This window comes from Oncorhynchus clarkii, chromosome 16 (assembly GCF_045791955.1).
Source record: "Oncorhynchus clarkii lewisi isolate Uvic-CL-2024 chromosome 16, UVic_Ocla_1.0, whole genome shotgun sequence".
In the NCBI taxonomy this organism is placed as follows: Eukaryota; Metazoa; Chordata; class Actinopteri; order Salmoniformes; family Salmonidae; genus Oncorhynchus; species Oncorhynchus clarkii.
This window is the reverse complement of record NC_092162.1, coordinates 25,761,982-25,789,208: the sequence shown is the minus strand read 5'-3', so window position 1 is coordinate 25,789,208 and position 27,227 is coordinate 25,761,982. Positions and strand designations below refer to the sequence as shown.

Here is a 27,227-nt window from a genome sequence, read left to right as displayed (position 1 = left end):
ACTTGCCTAGTTAAATAAAGATGAAATAAAGGTGTAAAAAAAAAACGGCAAATCGGCGCCCAAAAATAATTTCCGATTGTTATGAAAACTTGAAATCGGCCCTAATTAATCGGCCATTCCGATTAATTGGTCGACCTCTAGTATTGACTGACCTTCATGTCTTAAAGTAATGATAGACTGTCGTTTCTCTTTTCTTATTTGAGCTGTTCTTGCCATAATATGGCCCAAATAGGGCTATCTTCTGTATACCACCCCTACCTTGTACACAACGGATTGGCTCAAACGCATTAACTTAAGAAATTAACTTTTAACAAGGCAGACCTGTTAATTGAAATGCATTCCAGGTGGCTACCTCGAAACTGGTTGAGAGAATGCTTGTTTGCTTTGTCATTATGGGGTATACAAATAAAACATCTATTTTAGAATAAGGCTGTAACTTAACAAAATGTGGAAAAAGGAAAGGGTTCTGAATACCTGGCACCATCCCTACAGTGAAGCATGGTGGTAGCAGCATCATGCTGTGGGGATATTTTTCTGCAGCAGGGACTGGGAGACTAGTTGGGATCGAGGCAAAGATGAATGGAGCAAAGTACATAGAGATCTGTGATGAAAACCTGCTTCACTCCATGCAGGAGTGACTTTGGGGCAAGTCTCTGAAAGTCCTTCAGTGGCCCAGCCAGAGCCTGGACTTGAACCCCATCAAACATCTCAGAAGAGACCTGAAAATAGCTGTATTCCGACCCTGTCAAGGGACTGAATACTTGTGATATTTAAGTTAGTTGTGATATTTAAATTAGAATATTTTTCTAAAAACCTGTTTTTGCTTTGTTATTATGGGGTATTGTGTGTAGATTGTAATCCATTTTAGAATAAGGCTGTAACCTACCTGAAAAATGTCAAGGGATCTGAATACTTTCTGAAGGGACTGTACGTGGATGGCTATGATTGACGGGTGCTTTTACGGGGGTCTGCTTGTGAGTTTGCTGATTCTCTCTCTAGGACTACCTCTATGGAGGTACATTTGTGTCTTTTTGTCAAGAGCAAAACTTTTCTTTTCAATCAAAAATAATTGTTCCGAAAGCAAAAACAAAGTAAAAGAAAATTGTTGCAATCAAATATTTTGTAATAGAGCAGTAAACTTTATTCTCCAAAAATATTTCAAACAAAAGATGTATTTGAAAACAAAACTCCAATTTTAATTTCGCTATCAACCACACTCCATTTTGGAAAGACTGCCCCCTTTGCTTGCAGTACTTTAAAAAAATGTTTGTTCTTCGTGTGCACTTTTGACCTCACAGCTGCGGGTGGGCTTTAGTGGGAGGTGTGGATGATGCTTCTCCATTGGTCAGCCATTATTTGAGTGTCAATTTGGCTACAACCAACACTGTTCAGTCTTTCTTTCCGACACAAAAAAAGGTCAGTGTAGAGCCCTGCTGATGAGTCACTTTAGCGGACACTGACAAGTCTTTGACATCAGCTTTGAATCCTGGGAAAAATACAAACAAGATATTTGGTTTACTTGTCCTGTTGCGATACCATGGACACATAACTAACTACCTTGTATTTAGATAGCTAGCTTGCTGTTGCTAGCTAATTTGTCCTGGAATATACACATCGACTTACTTTACCTGAAATGCATAAGATCCTCTACTCTGACAATTAATCCACACACAACTGTCAACTGCATCGTTTCTAGTCATCTCTCCTCCTTCCAGGCTTTTTCTTCTTTGGACTTTATATGGCGATTGGCAACTAACTTTCATAAGGTGTATTACCATAAACGACCTCGGTTCATCTTTCAATCACCCACGTATGTATAACCAATGAGGAGATGGCACGTGGGTATATGCTTCTAAAAGCCAATGAGGAGATTGGAGAGGCAGGACTTGCAGCTCGTCCACAAATAGAATCCACTTTAGCACCTGCCAATTTTAGCACCTGGCAACGCAGATGCTCGTGAGCAGTGTGGGTGCAATGAATAATGAATAACATGTATGTGTACATATATTTTTTTCAACGCTCGCGCATGCGACGCTACCTGTGGGGTCAGCATGTAATGCTCTTGTGGCTGAATGGAAGCAAGTCCCCGCAGCAAGGTTCCAACATCTAATGTAAAGCCTTCCCAGAAGAGTGAATGCTGCTATAGCAGTAAATGGGGAACCAACTCCATATTAATGCCCATGATTTTGGAATGAGATGTTCGACAAGCAGGTGTCCACATACTTTTGGTCATGTAGTGTATACTGTCAGAGTGCTTAGAAAACACGGTCAATGTGTTAGTTAGGCTAATTGTCCATAATTTCTCATCCAATGAGCAGTAGGCCAACAAACTGTTTGTACACCTCCCAAGCGCTAGCAAGCCACACAATCTGTCGGCAGCGAATTCCACACAGGAGTAGCTCTCTCCCTTGTTAATTTACAGTTCATTTTGAGACTTAATTGCCATTGTGAAGGTTATTGATCCTGGATTGGCCCCGCCATGGGCATCAATCGTCCGCGGTCCCCAAAGGGTCGTGGACAATTTATCCAGCCTGAACCATGGTCCTCACTGGCAATCTCTAGGCATGCAGCACAGCCCCATACAGAGTTAAGGAGAATTGATTGAAATTATATTGAGTTTACATGAGTCTAGACCAGTGTTTACCAAACTCTTGTCTTCTATCCTTGTTGGTCATTTTATGGAGGATGTTGCATGGTGGTTAGGCTTCTGGTAAGGCCAAACAATTGCATATTTTTCAGACTGCTGATTTACGTGTGTGTGCTAGCCTAGGCTAGCATTTTTTATTTTATTTTTAGATAGGGAAAGTGGTCTATATAATTCAGGAATTAAAAAATAAACATAAGGCTGTGTCAGGAGTTGGAACATGTTAGTTTGAAAGTCCTGCTCAGACTTGTCCCCTGTCTTTTCAGGGCACAAATTGTTACCGCCTGAGGTTTGTCGGCATCTTGGACTCTGGAGTGATTCTGGACCTCTGAAAGAACAGATTCTCCCACACTCCGCCACGACCTGCTGCCACCCTGGCGATGTCAAGAGTCCCGAGTCCCCCTCCCCCTGCGGAAATGTCCAGCGGGCCTGTGGCGGAGAGCTGGTGCTACACTCAGGTAAGGGATGAGTTTAAGTGTGGGGTTGGGGATTATAATAATTATTTTCTTAGGTCTTCATTATATTGCCTCCCATCTCTGGCGGCGTTCCCCCCTACAGATCAAAGTGGTAAAATTCTCCTACATGTGGACCATCAACAACTTCAGCTTCTGTCGCGAGGAGATGGGCGAGGTCATTAAGAGCTCCACCTTCTCCTCAGGAGCCAATGACAAGCTCAAATGGTGCGTGGTGGATAAGATTTTTCTTTAAATGTTTCAAGATGTTGTATTTGTTATGAAAGACCATCAAAATTCTATACAATGACTAAGGCATTATCACCAGATGTTGTTGGTTGGAGAGTTGGCAATGGCACCAGTGCACATTTTGCTGCTAGCAACCCAACTCTTGTGTCAATGGTAGCTAACCGCTTTGATGAGAGTGCTGTGTTTAACTGTTGAATATTGACTGTTTACTCGCTCATAATTCTAACAGGTGTCTGCGGGTGAACCCTAAAGGGCTAGATGAAGAGAGCAAAGACTACCTGTCCCTCTACTTGCTCCTGGTTAGCTGTCCCAAGGCTGAGGTGCGTGCCAAGTTCAAGTTCTCCATCCTCAACGCCAAGGGAGAGGAGACCAAAGCCATGGGTGAGTGGGGTTAGCAGTAACTACTCTGATGGAGAGCTTTGAGAAATAGAAAGAATAGGATGGGTGTGCCGAGTACTCGGATAAAACAAGTATCGTAACATATATACAATTGTGATACAAGTATTTTTGTGATCGGAGTAAGTCATTTTCAGCTGCCAGCACGCATCTTTCTCAAGTCAGAGATTCTGCATGCTCTTAAGGACTCAATTGGATAGTTCAGCTGTCTAAAAAAGATATGGGTGGGCTGTATGTTGATGCTGCTACGATTGGATAGAGCGCAGCTGTAACGCTCTTCAGCTCCTCATTCAGTCAGTTCTCCTCGCACGTTTTGCTCCGGTCATTTAGATTGTTGCTGCCAGCTGTTTATATGATAAAGAATAAGTGGGCGAGGATGTAGGGAAAAAAAAGATGAAACCATGATGTGCATTCTGAGTGACAGCAAACATGCCTGCTGCATGTTCTGAGAACACACACACCTCCGCTGTTCCTGGAGCTTGTTATGGTCTATAAACATGCAAGGAGATTATTAGGTAGGTCTAGGCTATTGCCAAGAATCATTTTGAAGCACTTACGTTTTTCCTATTACGAGTATACGATACGATTACAAATACGAGTATGGCCAGATCGGCAAACCCCTATAGAATAGTATGCTTGAACATTTTTGTCATTGGTCTCTCTTGTCTGCATTGCAATTCAGCTTTTAGCTGCAAATGTGTACATCATGAAATAAACTAAAGTAGATTTGCAAATTGTTTAAGTATTATCAAGACAACCTTTAGCGGATCAAATCGGCTCACCGGCCAGATTTGGCTCGTCGGCCGCGTGCCTGTTGAAAACCCTTACCCTAGTTCAACACATGAGTCTATGTATAAATAGAAGTGTTTCTCACAAACGTTTCCTCTCTCCTTGACTCTGCAGAAAGCCAGAGAGCATATCGGTTTGTCCAGGGGAAGGACTGGGGCTTTAAGAAGTTCATCCGCCGAGACTTCCTGTTGGACGAGGCCAACGGTCTTCTGCCTGACGACAAGCTCACCTTGTTTTGTGAGGTAAGACCCCATTCCACTAAATGAGAGAGGCTTAAAAGGGGAAATGTCTCCTGTCAAATCAATGAATCATCTTTAGACATAAGGCTATTTTTCAGGTCTGAAAACATCTGACAAACTTTGATTTTGTAGTGAAATGTTCATTTAAACAAGAAGATGGGGAAAATTCAAGAGTGTACAGACTGTCCTTTGTGTTAATTTCAGGTGGCCTGGTTTACATTCCCCCTGTATCTCAGCTATTCATGTCTCTGAGGTTGGGTGGGCTGCTGCGGCTGTCAGTGTTTTAAATGATTTAGTTGTTTTTTTGGGGGGGGGGGTTGATGTGGTTGTCTTTGTTTCATTGGAGCACATTGGAAGGCTTAGTTAATATAAACGTCTCTTTTTGATGGGATCAGTTTTGATCGTTGGGCAAAGCGTCTATCATAGTCCAAAACATGTACGCACAGCAATGTTCTAAAATATTGGACCTTTTGGCTTTCATACTTTTAGATTTCTCAGTGCAGCTCAAGCTATTTTTCCAACTGTTAACAGGACTTGTACCGAAGCAATGATGGTTGGGAATTGTGGGGAGGTGGATGTTTGGGCTGTGCGTCCCCCACAGGTGGTCACAGATATGTCACAATGGGACGCCGGACTATCGCTTCTCATCATTTGTGGACTTTGATTTATGCTTAAGGCTGTATCTATTTAGACAGAGCAGCTTTAGTGGCTTCACATTGTTGATAATTGTGACCAGGTTGGTTTGGTGGGCTTACTCTGGCTGTGTTTAGGCAGGCAGGCAGGCAGGCAAAAAAAAAGAAATCACTAACTGGTCTAAAGGTCTGAAAAGATCTGATATCAAAAGACCAAATAGCGGAAAAAAATATTAGAATTGGGCTGCCTGTCTAAACGTAGCCTCTGTTTTCTCAAGGTGAGTGTGGTGCAGGACTCTGTGAACATCTCGGGTCAGAACACCATGAACATGGTGAAGGTTCCTGACTGCAGACTGGCTGATGAGCTGGGCGGGCTGTGGGAGAACTCGCGCTTCACCGACTGCTCCCTGTGTGTGGCCGGGCAGGAGTTCCAGGCCCACAAAGCCATATTAGCAGGTACAGACAGAACACACACACACACATTCATAAAATGCAGACGCCTCCAATTTCTATTGAGGCCCAGTGGCTTGATCTAATCTTTTAATCTAAAGAAATCTTTGTGTTTTCCTCAGCACGCTCTCCTGTCTTCAGTGCCATGTTTGAGCATGAGATGGAGGAGAGCAAAAAGGTGAGTCAGGGGCCCCTTTCCTCAATCTTCCTTCACTTGTTTGTACGTCCAAAAATATATCAGTGCAGGTCAACTTTTTTCTTAATTTATTTTCTTTATTTAGCCAGGTAAATTATCCTCTTTTATAATATTGACTTCAAAGTCCTGTTTTTTTTTTGTTCCTGGCTTAAAACATTTCTGTAAAAAAAAAGGTTGTTTCACTATTTTATCCCCTATCTGCTGGTGTAATGGCATAATTTAACAGATAGAATGCAGATGGACTTATAGTATCTGCAGCGACTTATTGTCAGTTCATAGTGAAAGGTGTTTCGTAGATCATTCTATTGCACAAGGCTGTTTGACGAAACCCAACAAGAGGGTTTCTAAAATCAAATTATCTCACTATATGTGAGGCCAACATTTCATCCTTTGCTGTCCAAGCAGCACAATCCCAGGAATTGCGTTTCTTATCCTTTGTGTACTTGCAACAATAAGAAATGAAATTGTGTGCGATGCCATTCTGAAATCCTTTTTAGAAAACAAGGCCATTTTTCAGTCATAGAGCAAGGTTATTTATTTTTTTTTCCATCTTCAAATTGAACTTTTTTGAAACAGAGAAAGAAATGGTCCAACTTTACAATTTCAGACACACAATGGTCAATGAACAGCGATGAGGGGGAATATGCAGAAATCTATTTTCTCTTTGATGTTTTTGTTGTATTTCCTGTTTTGTAATTGAAAGGGCATCTCTCAAAGTTCCCCACAAACACGAATCATGCACATGTTATACATTATTCCACTTCGGCTTCCTCTCACTTGGATCAATATTAAACTACTAAAAGCATGTGCAATTAACATGTATCGCATCTCTCTCTCTGGCTTTCTCCTTCCCCCTTTCTCTCTTTGCCTCACCGCTTTTCTCTCACCTGCTTTCTCTACCTCTCTAGAACCGAGTGGAGATCAATGACGTGGAGCCAGAGGTCTTCAAGGAGATGATGTGTTTCATCTACACAGACAAGGCCCCCAACTTGGACAAGATGGCTGACGACCTTCTAGCAGCCGCTGACAAGGTAGGGTGAAGTTGACCCTTGACCAGTGTTCCCATACTTGGTCCTGGGGATTGCACATTGCACATCCTAAGGGTTGCACATTTTTTTTGTTTTTTTCCCTATTACTACTCAGCGGATTCAAATAATCAACTCGTTATTAAGCTTTTATTATTTGAATCCACTGTGTATTGCTAGGGCAAAAACTAAATGTGCAGCTGATCCTAGATCTGTACCTAGGCGGAACTTCACCCCATAGCAACAAGGAAGCATCGAAGTTTATTGGCCACGTACACAGTTTGGCAGATGTTATAGCGTGTGCAGCAAAATTCTTATATTACTAGCGCCTATCAATGCAGTAAAATGTCAAGACAGGTACACAAATAAGCAATTAAATAAAACAAAAAAAGAAAGAACAACTCCTCAAATGTCAGAACGAATCCAATTAAAACCCGAATAGCCCTAACAGTAATCCAAATTCAATATACACCAGATGCATTTTTTTATTTTTTATTTTACCTTTATTTAACTAGGCAAGTCAGTTAACCTCTTTATCCTACCCCCTCCTTTTTCGAACATTCTGTTAAAAATCGCGCAACATTTCAGCGTCCTGCTACTCATGCCAGGAATATACTATATGCATATGATTAGTATGTGTGGATAGAAAACACTCTGAAGTTTCTAAAACTGGTTAAATCACGGCTGTGACTATAACAGAGTGTGTGTTTCATCGAAAAGCGCAAGAAAAACTGGTCACTGAAATCTGAAAAAAGTATCCATGCGCCCCTTTCATGGATTATTTAAAGGAAACCAAATTTAATATGGAGACGGATGCAATTCCTACAGCTTCCACACGATGTCGCCAAAACGTCATTTTCATTGACAAAAATCCTTTGAGACATTACCAATAGATCCGTGATTCCATCCAGCCTTCCTCAATCGATTTTGGAAGATTGAAAAATGGACACTGTTTTCTTTTGTAGCTGCTATTGAATACAGATCGCCCAGTGATCAATTTGATCGCTTATTAACGTTTACAAATACCTAAAGTTGGGTTATAAAAGTAGGTTGAAGTGTTTTGTCAAAGAATATAGGCAACTTATATAATTTTTAAACATGACGTTGCGTGTTGGAAGAGAGCTTTTTTCGTGATGCAGACAGGCTATACAAATGGATATTTTGGGCATTCATGGACGGATTTAATCGGGAAAAATACCAATTTGTGATGTTTATGGGACATATAGGAGTGCCAACAAAGAATATCATCAAAGGTAATGAATGTTTTATATTTTATTTCTGCGTTTTTGTGTAGCGCCGGCTACGCTAATTCTTTTGTTTACGTCGCCTTCAGGCATTTTGGGGTGTTGCATGCTATCAGATAATAGCTTCTCATGTTTTCGCCGAAAAGCATTTTAAAAATCTGACTTGTTGGCTAGATTCACAACGAGTGTAGCTTTAATTCAATACCCTGCATGTATATTTTAATGAACGTTTGAGTTTTAACGAGTACATTTAGCATTTAGCGTAGCGCATTTGCATTTCCAGGTGCCTACTTGAGACGTCTGCGTCTCAAGTAGGAGCAAGAAGTTAAGAACAAATTCTTATTTTCAACGATGGCCTAGGAACAGTGGGTTAACTGCCTGTTCAGGGGCAGAACGACAGATTTGTACCTTGTCAGCTTGGGGGTTTCTAGTCCAACGCTCTTAACCACTAGGCTACCCTGCCGCCCCATTTATTGCGTTTACACAAGATGTACTAGGAATGAAATTTACAGCAGTAGATACAGTGCATTAGTAAGCTCAAGAATTCAGAATATAATAGAATACATTCACTCAACATTAAATTACTTCACCGGTGATAGAGCAGCTTGCTATGGAGCGGGCAAACTATAGTTGTTTTAGCCTTGGCGTGGGCGCTATCGGCTGCCTAGGATATAGTTGTTTACATGCGCGAGTTGCGACTGAAATTTTGCGGGTAGCGAGTGGAGGAGTAGGAGGCTTGGCTTGAAGGGCTAGGGATCTTGTTATGACATACGTTATCTTAATTAGGCCCACAGAATTATACATACGGAGGAGCGGCTTCTATGGGTGAACTTTTTTGAATGTCTTTGAACTTCTGAGAGTTGGACTAGAGCTAACAAGCTTGTGTGTGTGCAGAGCGGAACCCAAATTAAAAACACATCTTGCATTTCTATAGTTAATAAATTCAATGTGAAATGTGAAAACTATAGTATCGTTAACTAGCATTGAAAAAAGATAATCCACGTTGCCTACACATGCTCACACACACAAGATTTTCAACTGACAGGCAGACACTGCGCATCGTAAAAACTCACCCAAACTTCAGACCAAACTTTTCGAATTCTTATTCCGCTCAAACTAGGTTATGTGTGCGGCGCGAGTGTGATAAAGAATCTACTTAACTTCTTGGTGACGGGGGCAGTATTGAGTAGCTTGGATGAATAAGGTGCCCAGAGTAAACTGCCTGCTACTCTGTCCCAGATGCTAATATATGCATGTTATTGGTAGTATTGGATAGAAAACACTCTGAAGTTTCTAAAACAGTTTGAATGATGTCTGTGAGTATAACAGAACTCATATTGCAGGTGAAAACCTGAGAAAAATCCAACCAGGAAGTGGGAAATCTGAGGCTTGTAGTATTTTAACTCAGCCCGTATTGTAGATACAGTGGGATATTGGTTATGTTTGGTACATTATGGAAGATTTATGATGACATCCGAAAGATTGACTCTATACATAGTTTGACAAGTTTCTACGGGCTGTAACGGAACTTTTTTAACTTTTTGTCCGACGTTTGGGTGGACCTGAACGCGCTTTTGGATTTGTTTACCAAACGCCCTAACAAAAGAAGCTATTTGGATATAAATGATAAACATTATCGAACAAAACAAACATTTATTGTGAAACTGCGATTCCTGGGAGTGCCTTCTGATGAAGATCATCAAAGGTAAGTGAATATTTATAATGCTATTTCTGACTAATGTTGACTACCCAATACGGCGGATATCTTTTTGGCTGCTTTGTTGTCTGATTTATTGCATGGTTTGATTTTTCTGAAATTTTTTGAAATCTGACACAGCGGTTACATAAAGGAGAAATATATCTCTAATTCCATGTATAACACTTGTATTTTCATCAACATGTATAATGAGTGTTTCTGTAAATAGATGTGGCTCTCTGCACAATCACCGCATGTTTTAGAACTACTGAACGTAACGCTCCAATGTAAATTTCGATTTTTTTATATAAAAATGCACTTTATTGAACAAAACATACATGTATTGTGTAACATGAAGTCCTATGAGTGTCATCTGATAAAGATCATCAAAGGTTAGTGATTCATTTGATCTCTATTTGTGCTTTTTGTGACTCCTCTCTTTGGCTGGAAAAATGGCTGTGTTTTTCTGTGAGTTGGTGGTGACCTAACAATCATTTGTGCTTTCGCTGTAAACCATTTTTTAAATCAGACACTGGCTGGATTAACGATAATTTTATCTTTAAAATGGTGTAAAATACTTGTATGCTTGAGGAATTTTAATTATGAGATTTTTGTTGTTTTGAATTTGGCGCCCTGCACTTTCACTGGCTGTTGGCGAGGCGGGACGCTACCGTCCCACATATCCCAGAGATGTTAACGAACTAATGGCTTCAGGAATATCGTATTTTCTTCATCAATTATTTAGCGGGCCTCTGACATGGGTGATTGACTGGTCTGGAGGGTTGTTGAGCCCTGTACAATACCCATGAAATGTTCTAATGGAAAGATTGTGTCTGTAAAAACCCTATGCTTCCACCTGAGCACATTGCCTGCCACTTGGAAGAACAATTTTCATAGAAGCTACATTTTTCTTAGTATTTTGTTAATCTGTTTGTCCTCGTTTTCATGTTCCTTCTCTCTCCCTTCTCTCCCTAACCCGCCCACTATCCATCTCTGTCTGTCTTTCTGTGTGTCTCAGTATGCTCTTGAGAGGCTGAAGGTGATGTGTGAGGATGCGCTGTGCACCAGTCTGTCTGTGGAGAACGCTGCAGAGATCCTCATCCTGGCAGACCTACACAGCGCCGACCAGCTCAAAACACAGGCTGTGGACTTCATCAACTAGTGAGTTAACTACTGTGTGTGTTTGAGGGGGGCGCAACGAGCTAGCAGTCTCCTATACCAGTGTTTCTTAATCTTGGTCCAGGGTACCCAGTGCACATTTTAGTTTTTGAAATTGTCCCCCCCCCCCTCTCTCTCTAGCCATGCTGCCGAAGTTATGGAGACGGCGGGCTGGAAGTCCATGGTGGCATCCCATCCTCACCTGGTAGCCGAAGCCTACCGCTCGCTGGCCTCGGCCCAGTGCCCCTTCCTGGGACCGCCCCGGAAACGCCTCAAACAGTCTTAACACACATACCACCACCCACCCTCCTCGCACGCACAGGGGAAATCCCTCCCCACCACAATTAACGCCTCTCCCTCAACCCCTCCGTCCCATATCTGAACCTGCTGTATTTGTCTTCTGAGATAGAGGGGGGAAATGGAAGAGAAAAAGGAGAAGGCCAACAGTCAGGATAAGAAGGGGATGTTTTGTTTACAATGAGCTGCTAGGCTATGCTAAAAACCCTCTTTCTCCTCAGCTCTGGCTTAATGAGGTCGGTGTTTGTTGTTGTGAACCCGTAACCACGAGAAGACCTGCGTCCTTCGATGACATGGGTCAGCCACATCCCAGGATGTGGAGTCTACCAACTGCATAGTAGATTGGGAGGAGGGAGAAATTGGCAAATCCAACCAAGCCCACAATAAACACTCTTTCGAACATGGAGGATACAAGAGGATGAGAGCAAAGTGGAGCGATGCAAAGCAAGGCCTTCACTGCACATGTGTAGATTAGCTTCGTCTGTCCCTTTCTTTGTTCTCATTGGTTGACAACCATAGGTGCAGGTGTCAATCGAAAAAAGGGCCTATTTGATAGACTGGTTAGGTAGAGGCAGCATGAAGGAATGGGCCTGTTTACCACGATGACCTAGGGGCCAAGGGCCTGTTCAAAGACTGTGGAAACCCTGTTTTGAAAGTAGTGGGGAAAATGTTGCACTAATGTTACAGGTCAGCCCTTTGTCAAATGCCGCTGCAGCAGCAGCGATACAGAGTACTGTAGTAGAGAAGCACACATAACGCAAGCTTAGTGGGCGAAACCGTTGGACCGCCAAGGACAAATACCCTTTAACCTTCAAGCTAGCAATGGGTCATTTTGACCCCTGAGGCATATTTTTTATCATAGCCCAGAGATGGTTTATTAAATTCTTTAGATTTTTCATGACTTTGTCAATCAACTTGTTCTTAAAAAATCTAAATCATTGTTTAGTGTTTCTGTGTCAATGTGGACTCTTTAAAAAAATTATACTGCTTTGGAGTCTTTTTTTTTTTTAACAAGTTAGCCATACCATCAGAGGGTGGAGGGAGACCTGTATCTGTGATTTTGACCAGATAGACAGATCATTTGCAGAAATGCTGTATACATGTAACTGCCAAAATAAAACACCAACATAACATGTCTTCATAGGGTGTCAAGATAGGGTATAGGGTGCCCATCTCAGTTGCCTGTCTTGGTACCCTATGATTCGAAAAGTATGCTATTTGATTTAACATCCAGGGAATTGCATGATTTATATTTTTATTTGCAACCTGTCAAAATAGGATCCAGAATTATCAGATTTATTTTAAGCTCATCAGAGAATTTGCTGACATTTTTGTGCATATTGGCTTATAGGCTATATTATTCACCAACTGAGGAAGTGGGGACTCAAAAGACTTAGCTAGATTGCTAACTCTAAATATGATATTGTTGCGATATAGCCATTTAGGCTTATTTATTAATACAGCAGTAAACATCAGCTAATGTCCTACAAAAACTTTCCAGCACTAGGCCTAGGCTATGTGATGTTGGCCTATTTACTGCACATTGCGTGCTCTGCATCAAAACCATACTACAGCCTCCTCCGGTTGTAAAGTGGTGCCTTGAACTCAATATTAAGGAGTGAGAAATAAATGATATACTCACAAAGCTCTGTCTCTCCTCTCTAACTAGAATGATAGTAGATGCTTTGAAAACTATTTTTCCCACAATTGCTGTTTGGGCATTGGTCATATGCTTGTGCTTCTCTGAATGCATCTCTCTTTCCTCCGTGCGCACAATGGGGAGAGTGAGTGGACAGGCAGATACTTTCATAGCAAGAATCAGCATAATGCATAGGCTATTACTGTTGTCCAAATAATGGTTTTAGAACAAGCTGCAGAAAATGACCTCCGTATGCAAAATGCTTCAGAAAGAGGAAAGCAATGTCGGTGTCTAATTTTAGGTTTATCGTCCTATGCTCCTTTTGAGACCCCTCTTTCAAAGTCACTGAAATCTCTTCTAGCCATGTTAGTCAAAATAATAGGCAACTGGGCCTTTTATACCCTAAGCATGATGGGCAGTTAATTGCTTAATTAACTCCGGAACCACATCTGTGTAAAAGCACCTGCGTTCAATATACTTTGTATTCCTCATTTGCTCAAGTGTTTCCTTTTTATTTTGGCAGTTTCCTGTAGCTCTCCATGTACTCACCTAAGATTGTACTTTTCTATACCACGTATCTTATGACTGTACAAAACCAAAATTTCCTTATTTTTGTGCATAATACAAATCTGCCAATGGTATACATACTTGATAGAACTGTAATACAGAACTCAGATACTCTGAATCTACACAGAGAGCTGTATTGGTGTATTATCCCAAAAAAAGTAGTTATTGTAGGGAAAATCTTTAAAAAAAAGTTGTGATATCAGGTTTCTCTAGAGACATAATATTAAGTAATGCATATCATCATAGGGTGGAGGGGGACCTGTTGCAGGGATCTTGTCCTGAAAGACGGATCACCTGCAGAGATGGAGCACCTTATGTACTCACCTTGGTTATAACTGGTTATTCCTAGGTATGCGCATATACAAAATCCAAATGACAATTGATATAGTTGCAGTCAAAACACCTTTTTATAAAAGTCTGTCAGTGGTATGAATACTTGGTAGAACTGTAATACAGAAACCAGCTATTCTCTGAATGTACATATAGTGCTGTATTGGTGTGTATTCTCTGGAGAGAAAAAAATATTCATATTCATATAAATACCAGAATTCCTACAGATATGGGATCTTAATTTGAGATGGTTTGCTACATCAGGAAAGTGATCCTGCAGCAACAGGAAATGTGAATTATTATGTGGATTATAATTAATGGACATTTTTGTAGGGGTTGATAAATCTTTTAAAGCAAATCAAGTCTGAATTTTTATGTGTAAATTATGAACTTTAGAATCCTTTTTAAACCTCAAATACTCTACAAGTTAACATTACCTGCTGTGCAGGAAGTGTCCTGCAACAACAGGGTGATCAAATTAAGATCCTACATCTGTATAATATTTTAAATGTGTCACTTGTTAAGATATTTTGGTTGCTATACAATTTGATTTAATGTGACTTTGAGGATTTGGGCTTACTCTTTTAAGCATGCATTAACCCCTACCACTCCCATTGTTTCGCTAACAGTTGGTAATCCACATATGTAAAATATGCTGGAAGCTTGAGGATTAAAGCTGAATTCTCTGCAAGAGACACAAAAAGAAAAGGAAACCTCTCCCATATGGAATGTTGCTTGATCTGCATCTTATTTTATAAATAGAAAAGAAAGTAGAGTGGATGAAAAAGAGCAATGCACAATGTAAAGTGTTTTTGGGGGGTCATGATTTAATTGTAATTTTGTGTGTGGATCTGTCTTGAAATCTCGGGATTTCTGTTGGAAAACAACCCAGAGAAGATGTTGTGCATCAGTTACAATTTTACATTAGGCTTCAATCAGGCTTATATATTTTTTTTTTTTTGTGTGTGATTTACTTTCTAGTTGTTTTTCCTCAGAACTGTCCTCATTGTTTTTCATAGGAATTTGTACAGACACACAAATTATTTTTGAACAATGTAAACAAACATTTTCAACCATAAAATTGAAAAGTAGATCTTTTTTGGGGCTTGGCCCTGGGAGAGAATAACCAGAATGTGAAAACGAAGTATAAAATCTAATATTTCACTATGGTTTTTACCTGGCTGCAAATTAACTGTTTATTTCCTGTAGACATGTCTGGTAATGCTTAGTTTTTACTGTTTTTTTTTCTTCCCAAAGGAATAAACCACAGCTATTTTGTAATGAATGCAGCACAGTCTTGGTTCATTGTGTGATAACATTTTGTATTCATACCACTTGACTTATTCCACATTTTGTTAGTCGGAATTCAAAATTGATTAAATTCATTTTTATCACCCATCTACACACACTACCCCATAATGACAAAGTGAAAACATGTTTTTAGAAATGTTTGCAAATTTATTGAACATAAAATACAGAAATATCTCCTATACATAAGTTCACACCCGTAAGTTAGTACATGTTAGAATCACCTTTGGCAGTGATTACAGCTGTGAGTCTTTCTGGGTAAGTCTCTTAAGAGCTTTGCACACCTGGATTGTACAATGTTTGCACATTTCTTCAAGCTGTGTCAAATTGGTTGTTGATCATTGCTAGACAGCCATTTTCAAGTCTTGCCATGGATTTTCAAGGAAATGTAAGTCCAAACTGTTAACTAGGAACATTCAATGTCCTCTTGGTAAGCAACTCAAGTGTATATATTTGGCCTTAATTTTTAGGGGATTGTCCTGCTGGAAGGTGAATTTGTCTCCCAGTGTCTGTTGAAAAGCAGACCGAACCAGGTTTTTCTCTAGGATTTTGCCTGTGCTTAGCTCTATTTGTTCTTTTTAACCTAAAGTCCCTAATCCTTGCAGATGACAAGCATAGCCATATCATGATGCAGCCACTACCATGCCTGAAAATATGAAGAGGTACACTGTAATGAGTTGTGTTGAATTTGCACCAAACATAACACTTTGTATTCAGGACATAAAGTGATTTATTTTGCAGTTCTACTTTTGTGCCTTATTACTGCCATTTAGGTTAGTATTGTGGAGTAACTACAATGTTGTTGATCTATCCTCCAGTTTTCTCCTGTCACAGCCATTAAACTCTGTTTTAAAGTCACCATTGGCCTCATAGTGAAATCCCTGAGCAGTTTCCTTCCTCTCCGGCAACTGAGTTAGAAAGGACTAGAGGTCGGCCGATTAATTAGGGACGATTTCAAGTTTTCATAACAATCGGTAATCAGCATTTTTGGATGCCGATTATGGCCGATTTATATTGCACTCCACGAGGAGACTGCATGGCAGGCTGACCACCTGTTACACGAGTGCAGCAAGGAGCCAAGGTAAGTTGCTAGCTAGCATGAAATTTAACTTGTAAAAAACAATAAATCTTAACATAATCACTAGTTAACTACACATGGTTGATATTACTAGTTTAACTAGCTTGTCCTGCGTTGCAAATAATCAATGCTTTGTCTGTTAATTTATCTTTGAATCTCAGCCTACTTTGCCAAATAGGTGATGATTTAACAAGCGCATTCTTTAAACAAGCACTGTCGTTGCACCAATGTACCTAACCATAAACCCCAATGCCTTTCTTAAAATCAATACACAAGTATATATTTTTTTTAAACCTGCATATTGAGTTAAAATAAATTCATGTTAGCAGGCAATATTAACTAGAAATATTGTGTCACTTCTCTTGCGTTCTTTGCACACAGTCAGGGTATATGCAAACTGTGTGAAGACCATTTCTTCCTAACAAAGACCATAATTAATTTGCCAGAATTTTACATAATTATGACATAACATTGAAGGTTGTGCAACAGACTTATGGATGCCACCTGTTCGATAAAATACAGAACGGTTCTGTATTTCACTGAAAGAATAAACGTTTTGTTTTTTAAATGATCGTTTCCGGATTTGACCATATTAATGACCTAAAGCTCGTATTTCTGTGTGTTTATTATATTATAATTAAGTATATTATTTGAATATTTGATAGAGCAGTCTGACAGCGGTGGTAGGCAGCAGCAGGCTCATAAGCATTCATTTAAACAGCACTTTCCTGCATTTGCCAGCAGCTCTTTGCAATCCTTGAAGCACAGCTCTGTTTATGACTTCAAGCCTATCAACCCCCGAGATTAAGCTGGGAATACTATAGTGCCTATGAGAACATCCAATAGTTAAAGGTATATGAAATACAAATGGTATAGAGAGAAAAAGTCCTATAATAACTACAACCTAAAACTTCTTAACTGGGAATATTTTTAGACTCGTTGAAAGGAACCACCAGCTTTCATATGTTCTCATGTTCTGAGCAAGGAACTTAAACGTTAGCTTTTTTACATGGCACATATTGCACTTTTACTTTCTTCTCCTACACTGTTTTTTTGCATTATTTAAACCAAATTGAACATGTTTCATTATTTATTTGAGACTAAATAGATGTATTTATGTATTATATTAAGTTAAAATAAAGGTGTTCATTCAGTATTGTTGTAATTGTCATTATTACAAATATATATATCAAAATCGGCCGATTAATCGGCATCGGCTTTTATTTGTCCTCCAATTATCGGTATCGGTATTGGCGTTTGAAAAATCATAATCGGTCGACCTCTAGAAAGGACATCTGTATATTTGTAGTAACCGTGTGTATTGGTACACCATCCAAAGTGTAATTAATATCTTCACCATGCTCAAATGGACATTAAATGTAATATTTTTTTCTTTTTTCCCCCCCCCCCCCCCCATCTACCAATAGGTGCTCTTCTTTGTGAGGCATTGGAAAGCCTTCATGGTCTTTGTGGTTGAATCTGTGTTTGAAATTCACTGCTGAGGTACCTTGCATGTGTGGGGTAAAGAGATGAGGTAATCAAATTGACATTTATTTTGTCACATGCTTCATTAGCAACAGGTGTGAAATGCTTATTTATGCGCCCTTCCCAACAATGCAGCGAGGAAAAAAATGTAAATAATAGAAAAATAGTATGAAGAATGAATACACAATGAGTAACTAACTTTCCGATATACACGTTGTACCAGTACCGAGTCAATGTAAAAAAATCATCAATCGTGTTAAACACTATTATTGCATATAGTGAGTCCATGCAATCTGTGACTTGTTGAGTTATTTTTTACCCCTGAACGTTTTTAAGCTTACCATAACATAACGGGGTTGAATACTTAACATTTTTTATTAATTTGTAAACGTGATCATAACAACATACAGGAACTCAAGTCCTTTTGTTCACCTGACTTAGAATTCCTCACAATCAAATGTCGACCGCAATATCTACCAAGGGAATTATTTTCGATTATAATCACAGCCGTATATATTCCCCCCAAGCAGACACATCAATGGCCCTGAACAAACTTTATTTGACTCTATGTAAACTGGAAACCACATATCCTGAGGCTGCATTCATTGTAGCTGGGGATTTTAATAAGGCTAATCTGAAAATAAGACTCCCTAAATTCTATCAGCATATCGATTGCGCAACCAGGGCTGGTAAAACCCTGGATCATTGTTATTCTAACTTCCGCGACGCATATAAGGCCCTCCCCCGCCCTCCTTTCGGAAAAGCTGACCAAGACTCCAATTTGTTGCTTCCAGTCTACAGACAGAGCCTAAAACGAGAAGCTCGCGCTCTGGTCTGTTGAACGCTTCAAGACTGCTTCGATCATGTGGATTGGGATATGTTCCGCATTGCGTCCAACAACAACTTTGATGAATATGCTGATTCGGTGAGCGAGTTCATTAGAAAGTGCATCGACGATGTTATACCCACAGCAACGATTAAAACATTCCCAAACCAGAAACCGTGGATTGATGGCAGCATTCACGGGAAACTGAAAGCGTGAACCACTGCTTTTAACCAGGGTAAGGTGACCGGAAACATGACCGAATACAAACAGTGTAGCTATTCCCTCCGCAAACAAACAAGCTAAGCGTCAGTACAGAGACAAATTAGAGTGGCAATTCAACGGCTCAGACACAAGAGGTGTGTGGCAGGGTCTACAGTCAATCACGGATTACAAAAAGAAAACCAGCCCCGTCGCGGACCAGGATGTCTGGGACAATGTAGTGCCACTGACACGGCCCGCTACCAAAACCTGGGGACTCTCCTTCACTGCAGCCGATGTGAGTAAAACATGTATACGTGTTAACCCTCGCAAGGCTGCAGGCCCAGACGGCATCCTCAGAGCATGCGCAGACCAGCTGGCTGGTGTGTTTACGGACATATTCAATCAATCCTTATCCCAGTCTGCTGTTCCCACATGCTTCAAGAGGGCTACCATTGTTCCTGTTCCCAAGAAAGCTAAGGTAACTGAGCTAAACAACTTCCGTCATCATGAAGTGCTTTGAGAGACTAGTCAAGGACCATATCACCTCCACCCTACCTGACACCCTAGACCCACTCCAATTTGCTTACCGCCCCAATAGGTCCACAGACGACGCAATCGCAACCACACTGCACACTGCCCTAACCCATCTGGACAAGAGGAATACCTATGTGAGAATGCTGTTCAACGACGACAGCTCAGCATTTAACACCATAGTACCCTCCAAACTCGTCATCAAGCTCGAGACCCTGGGTCTCGACCCCGCCCTGTGCAACTGGGTACTGGACTTCCTGACGGGCCGCCCCCAGGTGGTGAGGGTAGGTAACAACATCTCCACCCCGCTGATCCTCAACACTGGGGCCCCACAAGGGTGCGTTCTGAGCCCTCTCCAGTACTCCCTGTTCACCGATGACTGCGTGGCCATGCACACCTCCAACTCAATCATCAAGTTTGTGGACGACACTACAGTGGTAGGCTTGATTACTAACAACGACGAGACGGCCTACAGGGAGGGGGTGATGGCCCTCGGAGTGTGGTGTCAGGAAAATAATCTCACACTCAATGTCAACAAAACAATGGAGATGATTGTGGACTTCAGGAAACAGCAGAGGGAGCAGCCCCCTATCCACATCGACGGGACAGTAGTGGATAGGGTAGTACGTTTTAAGTTCCTCGGTGTACACATCACGGACAAACTGAATTGGTCCACCCACACAGACAGCGTTGTGAAGAAGGCGCAGCAGCACCTCTTCAACCTCAGGAGGCTGAAGAAATTCGGCTTGTCACCAAAAGCACTCACAAAATTCTACAGATGCACAATCGAGAGCATCCTGTCGGGCTGTATAACCACCTGGTACGGCAACTGCTCCGCTCACATCCGTAAGGCTCTCCAGAGGGTAGTGAGGTCTGCACAATGCATCACCGGGGGCAAACTACCTGCCCTCCAGGACACCTACACCACCCGATGTCACAGGATGGCCATAAAGGTCATCAAGGACAACAACCACCCGAGCCACTGCCTGTTCACCCCGCTATCATTCAGAAGGCGAGGTCCATACAGGTGCATCAAAGCAGGGACTGAGAAACTGAAAAACAGCTTCTATCTCAAGTCCATCAAACTGTTAAACAGCCACCACTAACATTGAGTGGCTGCTGCCAACATACTGACTCAACTCCAGCCACTTTAATAATGGGAATTGATGGGAATTGATGAGATGAAATGTATCACTGGCCACTTTAAACAATGCCACTTAATACACTGCTCAAAAAATAAAGGGAACACTTAAACAACACAATGTAACTCCAAGTCAATCACACTTCTGTGAAATCAAACTGTCCACTTAGGAAGCAACACTGATTGACAATACATTTCACATGCTGTTGTGCAAATGGAATAGGCAACAGGTGGAAATTATAGGCAATTAGCAAGACACCCTCATTATAGGAGTGGTTCTGCAGGTGGTGACCACAGACCATTTCTTAGTTCCTATGCTTCCTGGCTGATGTTTTGGTCACTTTTGAATGCTGGCGGTGCTTTCACTCTAGTGGTAGCATGAGACGGAGTCTACAACTCACACAAGTGGCTCAGGAAGTGCAGCTCATCCAGGATGGCACATCAATGTGAGCTGTGGCAAGAAGGTTTACTGGGTCTGTCAGCGTAGTGTCCAGAGCATGGAGGCGCTACCAGGAGACAGGCCAGTACATCAGGAGACGTGGAGGAGGCCGTAGGAGGGCAACAACCCAGCAGCAGGACCGCTACTTCCACCTTTGTGCAAGGAGGAGCAGGAGGAGCACTGCCAGAGCCCTGCAAAATGACCTCCAGCAGGCCACAAATGTGCATGTGTCTGCTCAAACGGTCAGAAACAGACTCCATGACGGTGATATAAGGGCCCGACGTCCACAGGTGGGGGTTGTGCTTACAGCCCAACACCGTGCAGGACGTTTGGCATTTGCCAGAGAACACCAAGATAAGGCAAATTCGCCACTGGCGCCCTGTGCTCTTCACAGATGAAAGCAGGTTCACACTGAGCACATGTGACAGACGTGGCAGTCTGGAGACGCCGTGGAGAACGTTCTGCTGCCTGCAACATCCTCCAGCATGACCGGTTTGGCGGTGGGTCAGTCATGGTGTGGGGTGGCATTTCTTTGGGGGGCCGCACAGCCCTCCATGTGCTCGCCAGAGGTAGCCTGACTGCCATTAGGTAGCGAGATGAGATCCTCAGACCCCTTGTGAGACCATATGCTGGTGCGGTTGGCCCTGGGTTCCTCCTAATGCTAGACCTCATGTGGCTGGAGTGTGTCAGCAGTTCCTGCAAGAGGAAGGCATTGATGCTATGGACTGGCCCGCCCGTTTCCCAGACCTGAATCCAATTGAGCACATCTGGGACATCATGTCTCGCTCCATCCACCAACGCCACGTTGCACCACAGACTGTCCAGGAGTCGGCGGATGCTTTAGTCCAGGTCTTGGAGGAGATCCCTCAGGAGATTATCCGCCACCTCATCAGGAGCATGCCCAGGCATTGTAGGGAGGTCATACAGGCACGTGGAGGCCACACACACTACTGAGCCTCATTTTGACTTGTTTTAAGGACATTACATCAAAGTTGGATCAGCCTGTAGTGTGGTTTTCCACTTTAATTTTGAGTGTGACTCCAAATCCAGACCTCCATGGGTTGACAAATTTGATTTCCATTGATCATTTTTGTGTGATTTTGTTGTCAGCGCATTCAACTATGTAAATAAAAAAGTATTTAATAAAAATATTTCATTCATTCAGATCTAGGATGTGTTATTTTAGTGTTCCCTTTATTTTTTGGAGCAGTGTAATTAAAATGATATATCTGGCATCTGTTTTGACGCTCTACCGCCTCCACTACGTTGATCCTTAACATAGGGGCCCCACAAGGGTGCATGCTCAGCCCCCTACTGTACTCCATGTTCACCCATGACTGCGTGGCCACGCATGTCTCCAACTAAATCATCACGTTTGCAGACGACACAACAGTGGTAGGCCTGATAACCAACAACAAAGAGAGAGCCTACAGGGAGGAAGTGAGGGCCCTGGCAGAGTGGTGCCGGGAAAATAGCCTCCCCCCCAAGGTCAACAAAACGAAGGAGCTGATCGTGGACTTCAGGAGACAGCAGAGGGAGCATGCCCCCATCTACATTGATGGGTCGCAGTGGAGAAGATGAAAAGCTTAAAGTTCCTCGGCGTACACATCACTGACAATCTAAAATGGTCCACCCACACAGACAGTGTGGTGAAGAAGGTGCAACAGCGCCTCTTGAACCTCAGGAAGCTGAAGAAATTCGGCTTGGACCCTAAGACCCTCACTAACTTCTACAGATGTACCATTGAGAGTATCCTGTCGGGCTGTATCACCACCTGGTACAGCAACTGCACCGAGCACAGCCGCAGGGCTTTGCGGAGGGTGGTGCAGTCTGCCCAACACATTACCGGGGACACAATGCCTGCCCTCCAGGACATCTACAGCACCCAGTGTCACAAGAAGGCCAAGAAAATCATCAAGGACCTCAGCCACCCGAGCCACGGCCTGCTCACCCCGCTACAATCCAGATGGCAAGGTCAGTACAAGTGCATCAAAGCTGGGACCTAGAGACTAGAAAAACAGCTTCAATCTCAAAGCCATCAGACTGTTAACATAACTTAACTTTAAATAAAGTTTGATCTGATTTTTGTCCTATTCTTAGATTTTTGGATTTGATTGTGAGGTGAATCCAACATATTAATGATTAACTAAGAAGATTCCATTTGAATTGAAATAGAGCTTGAAACCCTAGGACTATGTATTGTCTATTTTTAGTTGAACTCTGGACTGAATTGAAACAATAGTTGTTTATGACTGCAAATGCTACATAATAATCATGATAATAATCATAATTGATTTATTTTATAGCACTTTTCATTGCAAGTCGAGTCTGTTGCTTTAAAAACAAAATAAACCAAAAATAATTTCACAAAACAAATATAGGGATCTGGTAGTATTTGGGCGATGGTCTTCCATATATTTAGATGATAAGTCATTCAGAAAGATAGTATCTTGAGAAGAGGGAGCATAGATGGTACAGCCAGGCTGGGAGATAGAGACATCTGACAGACAGGCCATGGGCACATCCTCGTCTTTGATAGCCATAGCTCCTCCTGCGTATTTAGGCTGGATCGTCGACTACTGAAATGTAGAACCCACCTCACTGAAGCTTCGGCGACTGTAGAAGTGCCAATAAGACCACCACACCTCAGCAGTGGTCCAGAAAAGACCCCAAAAAGCAAGCCTCTGCATCCCCTCACACCGAAGTCCACTTTCCTCTAGGAATGGGGCAGGGGGTCAAAAAAAACTCATGCTGTTAATCTGGTGTTGCTGCATAATTCAAATCGTAATAGCAAACTAGCTCCAAGCCAAATATAAACCGACTTGCCATAATCAGTCCAGCAATTCCATGGGTCACCACCAGATATTTCAGTTAATCTCAGTGGGTTTTGTCCCTCTAGAGGTGTAGGGACTGTGCTTTGGCAAAGTGGGTGGGGTTATAGCCTGCCTGTTTGGCCCTGTCCGGGGGTATCGTCGGACGGGGCCACAGTGTCTCCCGACCCCTCCTGTCTCAGCCTCTAGTATTTATGCTGCAGTAGTTTATGTGTCGGGGGGGGGGGGGGGGGCTAGTGTCAGTCTGTTATATCTGGAGTACTTCTCCTGTCTTATCCGGTGTCCTGTGTGAATTTAAGTATGCTCTCTCTAATTCTCTTTCTCTTTATTTCTTTCTCTCTCTCTCTCTGTCTCTGAGGACCTGAGCCCTAGGACCATGCCTCAGGACTACCTGGCCTGATAAATCCTTGCTGTCCCCAGTCCACCTGGCCGTGCTGCTGCTCCAGTTTCAACTGTTCTGCCTGCGGCTATGGAACCATGACCTGTTCACCGGACGTGCTACCTGTCCCAGACCTGCTGCTTTCAACTCTCTAGAGACAGCAGGAGCGGTAGAGATACTCTGAATGATCGGCTATGAAATAGCCAACTGACATTTACTCCTGAAATGCTGACCTGTTGCACCCTCGACAACCACTGTGATTATTATTATTTGACCCTGCTGGTCATTCTATGAACATTTTGGTCATGTTCTGTTATAATCTCCACCCGGCACAGCCAGAAGAGGACTGGCCACCACTCATAGCCTGGTTCTTTCCTAGGTTCTGGCCTTTCTAGAGAGTTTTTCCTAGCCACCGTGCTTCTACACCAGCATTGTTTGCTGTTTGGGGTTTTAGGCTGGGTTTCTGTACAGCACTTTGTGCAATCAGCTGATGTAAGAAGGGCTTTATAAATACATTTGATTGAATCTATCAACAAGTTATCAAAAACAAAAAAAGTTGATTTAAAAAATACAATAACAAACAGTAAAATATGTTATAGGCCGAAATCGTATCATTGATGATGCATGATTTATAAACTATGTGTCACATCCTGACCTTAGTTCCTTTTTTATGTTTCTATTTTAGTTTGGTCAGTGCGTGAGTTGGGGTGGGCATTTTATGTTTTTGTTCTATGTTTTGTATTTCTGGTTTTGGCCTGGTATGGTTCCCAATCAGAGGCAGCTGTCAATCGTTGTCTCTGATTGAGATCCATATTTAGGCAGCCTGTTTCCCCACTATGATTTGTGGGTAGTTGTTTTCTGTCTTTGTTTTAGTTACCAGACGGAACTGTTTCGGTTGTTCCTTTTGTTACTTTGTATTTTAGTGTTCAGTGCTATTGAATGAAATGACGAACACTTACCACGCTGCATATTGGTCCGATCCTTCATACTCCTCCTCAGAAGAGGAAGAAAACCGTTACACTATGGTTACATTTCATTTGCTCTGTTAATCCTACCCTTTTGGAATGATTTTGATTACAACAGTGAATATATTTAATTTAATCCTGTGGTTGAAATTCCATTCTCAAAACAGAAAAAAAGTTGAGGACTTTTTTCATATCCAATGTACTATTTTCCATGTATTTCACGTCACAATACGTTGACAAATTACATTGAAACGACGTTGATTAAACCAGTTTGTGCCCAGTGGGATATAGATAATACTGTAGTTGTTGGTTGCATTATGTCAACACTATCGAAGGTAGTGACTCAAAACATTCCAGCAGTGGAAGCTCCTCAGAAGAGGAAGGGGGGGAACCATCCTCAGTGAAACACTTTAAATAGTTAAACACTAAAAAAGTTATCCGTTTTAGACAAAACTATAGTAAATATATTCACATCACAAAATCATTTAATAACCTTTATTTAACTAGGCAATTCAAATGCCACATCTCCCCTGGAGCACTCCTGCAGCCTGGAGGAAGTGTAAACACTCCTAAATGCATCACGGCCACTTTTACAGTCTGCCCATTTTATCATGACAGAATCACTGGTTGGTGAAGTCTATGGTGATTTTCAGTCCAGTGTTTAGACACTTAGGGCAAATCAAATAATGTACACGTTGGTTTATTTGAGACGTGGAATAAAAGCCACTGTTGGCTTCTATTGGTCACTGCTAGTTATCTTCATCTCAACTAATTTGCGTTGAGATGCTGCGGGCTACCTCCTTTTCCTCCTCTACCTGTACTGCCACTGCCTCGATCGGCTGACCAGGCTAATTGTTTTGGCTAACTGAGATCGCCTATTTTTATTCACATATTGTAGGTATATTCTTCGAGATGTTCTCATTTGGTCTCTCTTCACGTTGATTCTTCACGTGAGATCATTTCAAACAATGGAGTCCTGTGAGACATTTTAACCAATCAGGTTGCCGGAAAGGGCCTTTAAATGCCAGTAACCAATCGGATGTCAGGAAATTACTCATCTTTCAACACGAAGCACTTCCGTCTCCAATGGATATAGCCATGTATGGACTAGCTAACAATATGCTCCGGAAAACAAGCTTTTGAACGATATATGATTCAACATAAAGAGTTTTGAAAGTAGCGGTTGAAGTTCTACACGAAACATGCTATCAAAAACGACATTTATGGTTGGTGTAGTTGACGGAGTTGGGATAAAATTATACAAATAAAGTATTTATATACATTATTGCCGATTTATTTGTACATTTTATGAAAGTATGGAAGTTATCGTTGCAAAATATACCCAAATCTGAAAATAAACAGATGGAAACAAAATCACAATTTTTGCCTGTGGTGCCTGGCCTTGACATGTTGTCCGGCCAATCAAAGGTTCAGAGAATCAATCTAGTACTGAAAGCATAAGCTACAACTGGCTAGCACAGCAGTATATAAAATGTTGTGAGTATTTGACTCAAAGAGATAGAGAGACAATAGTTGAACAGTTTTGAACAAATTAATTTCTTCCAAAATGAAGAAGCGAGAGAGATAAAACAAAAGTGACAAAGTTTTAATTACTTAGCTAGCAAATGCAGCTAGCTAGTTTAGCCTACTCAAACATTGCTCAAACAGAGGGACGCTATGTTAGCTAGGTAGCTATGGTTATTCAACACTGGAAGTCTTCCAAGTCAAGGTAAACTTTTGGTTTTATAAATGTATTGCCACCGGGGCCTGCCGGTGTAACTGCTAAACTGCTAACTGCTGACAGTACACTACTGCATGATTGTGTTTACTAATGAGTTAGTTCTATTAGATATGTTGACTCTGACTTTAATATGGTGACAATGATGTAGGTTGTGTGTAGCTGTTATGATATGAAGGTTTGGCTCTGAAAGGTTTTATTGCCTGGTCATAGACAGCTGATGTGTTGTGCACTGAAGTCCACAAGCGAAGGGAAAAGTTGAGAGGAGGAGAGCGCGTAGATGCGAGAACTAATTATACAAC

The 27,227-nt window shown here is 41.7% G+C and overlaps 1 protein-coding gene across 1 annotated transcript in view; it reads left to right on the top strand.

Moving 5' to 3' along the window:
* Window positions 1-16,169, top strand: part of LOC139368256 (speckle-type POZ protein) — a 35,399-nt gene extending 19,230 nt beyond the window's left edge. Inside the window, exons 2-10 of the mRNA XM_071106968.1 lie at window positions 2,911-3,102; window positions 3,203-3,324; window positions 3,575-3,726; window positions 4,645-4,772; window positions 5,680-5,857; window positions 5,974-6,029; window positions 6,956-7,078; window positions 11,031-11,173; window positions 11,312-16,169. Of these exons, the coding sequence (XP_070963069.1) occupies window positions 3,025-3,102; window positions 3,203-3,324; window positions 3,575-3,726; window positions 4,645-4,772; window positions 5,680-5,857; window positions 5,974-6,029; window positions 6,956-7,078; window positions 11,031-11,173; window positions 11,312-11,456 (1,125 nt within the window). The 5' untranslated portion in view covers window positions 2,911-3,024 and the 3' untranslated portion in view covers window positions 11,457-16,169. The remainder of the gene's footprint in view (window positions 1-2,910; window positions 3,103-3,202; window positions 3,325-3,574; window positions 3,727-4,644; window positions 4,773-5,679; window positions 5,858-5,973; window positions 6,030-6,955; window positions 7,079-11,030; window positions 11,174-11,311) is intronic.
* Window positions 16,170-27,227: the final 11,058 nt, after the last annotated feature.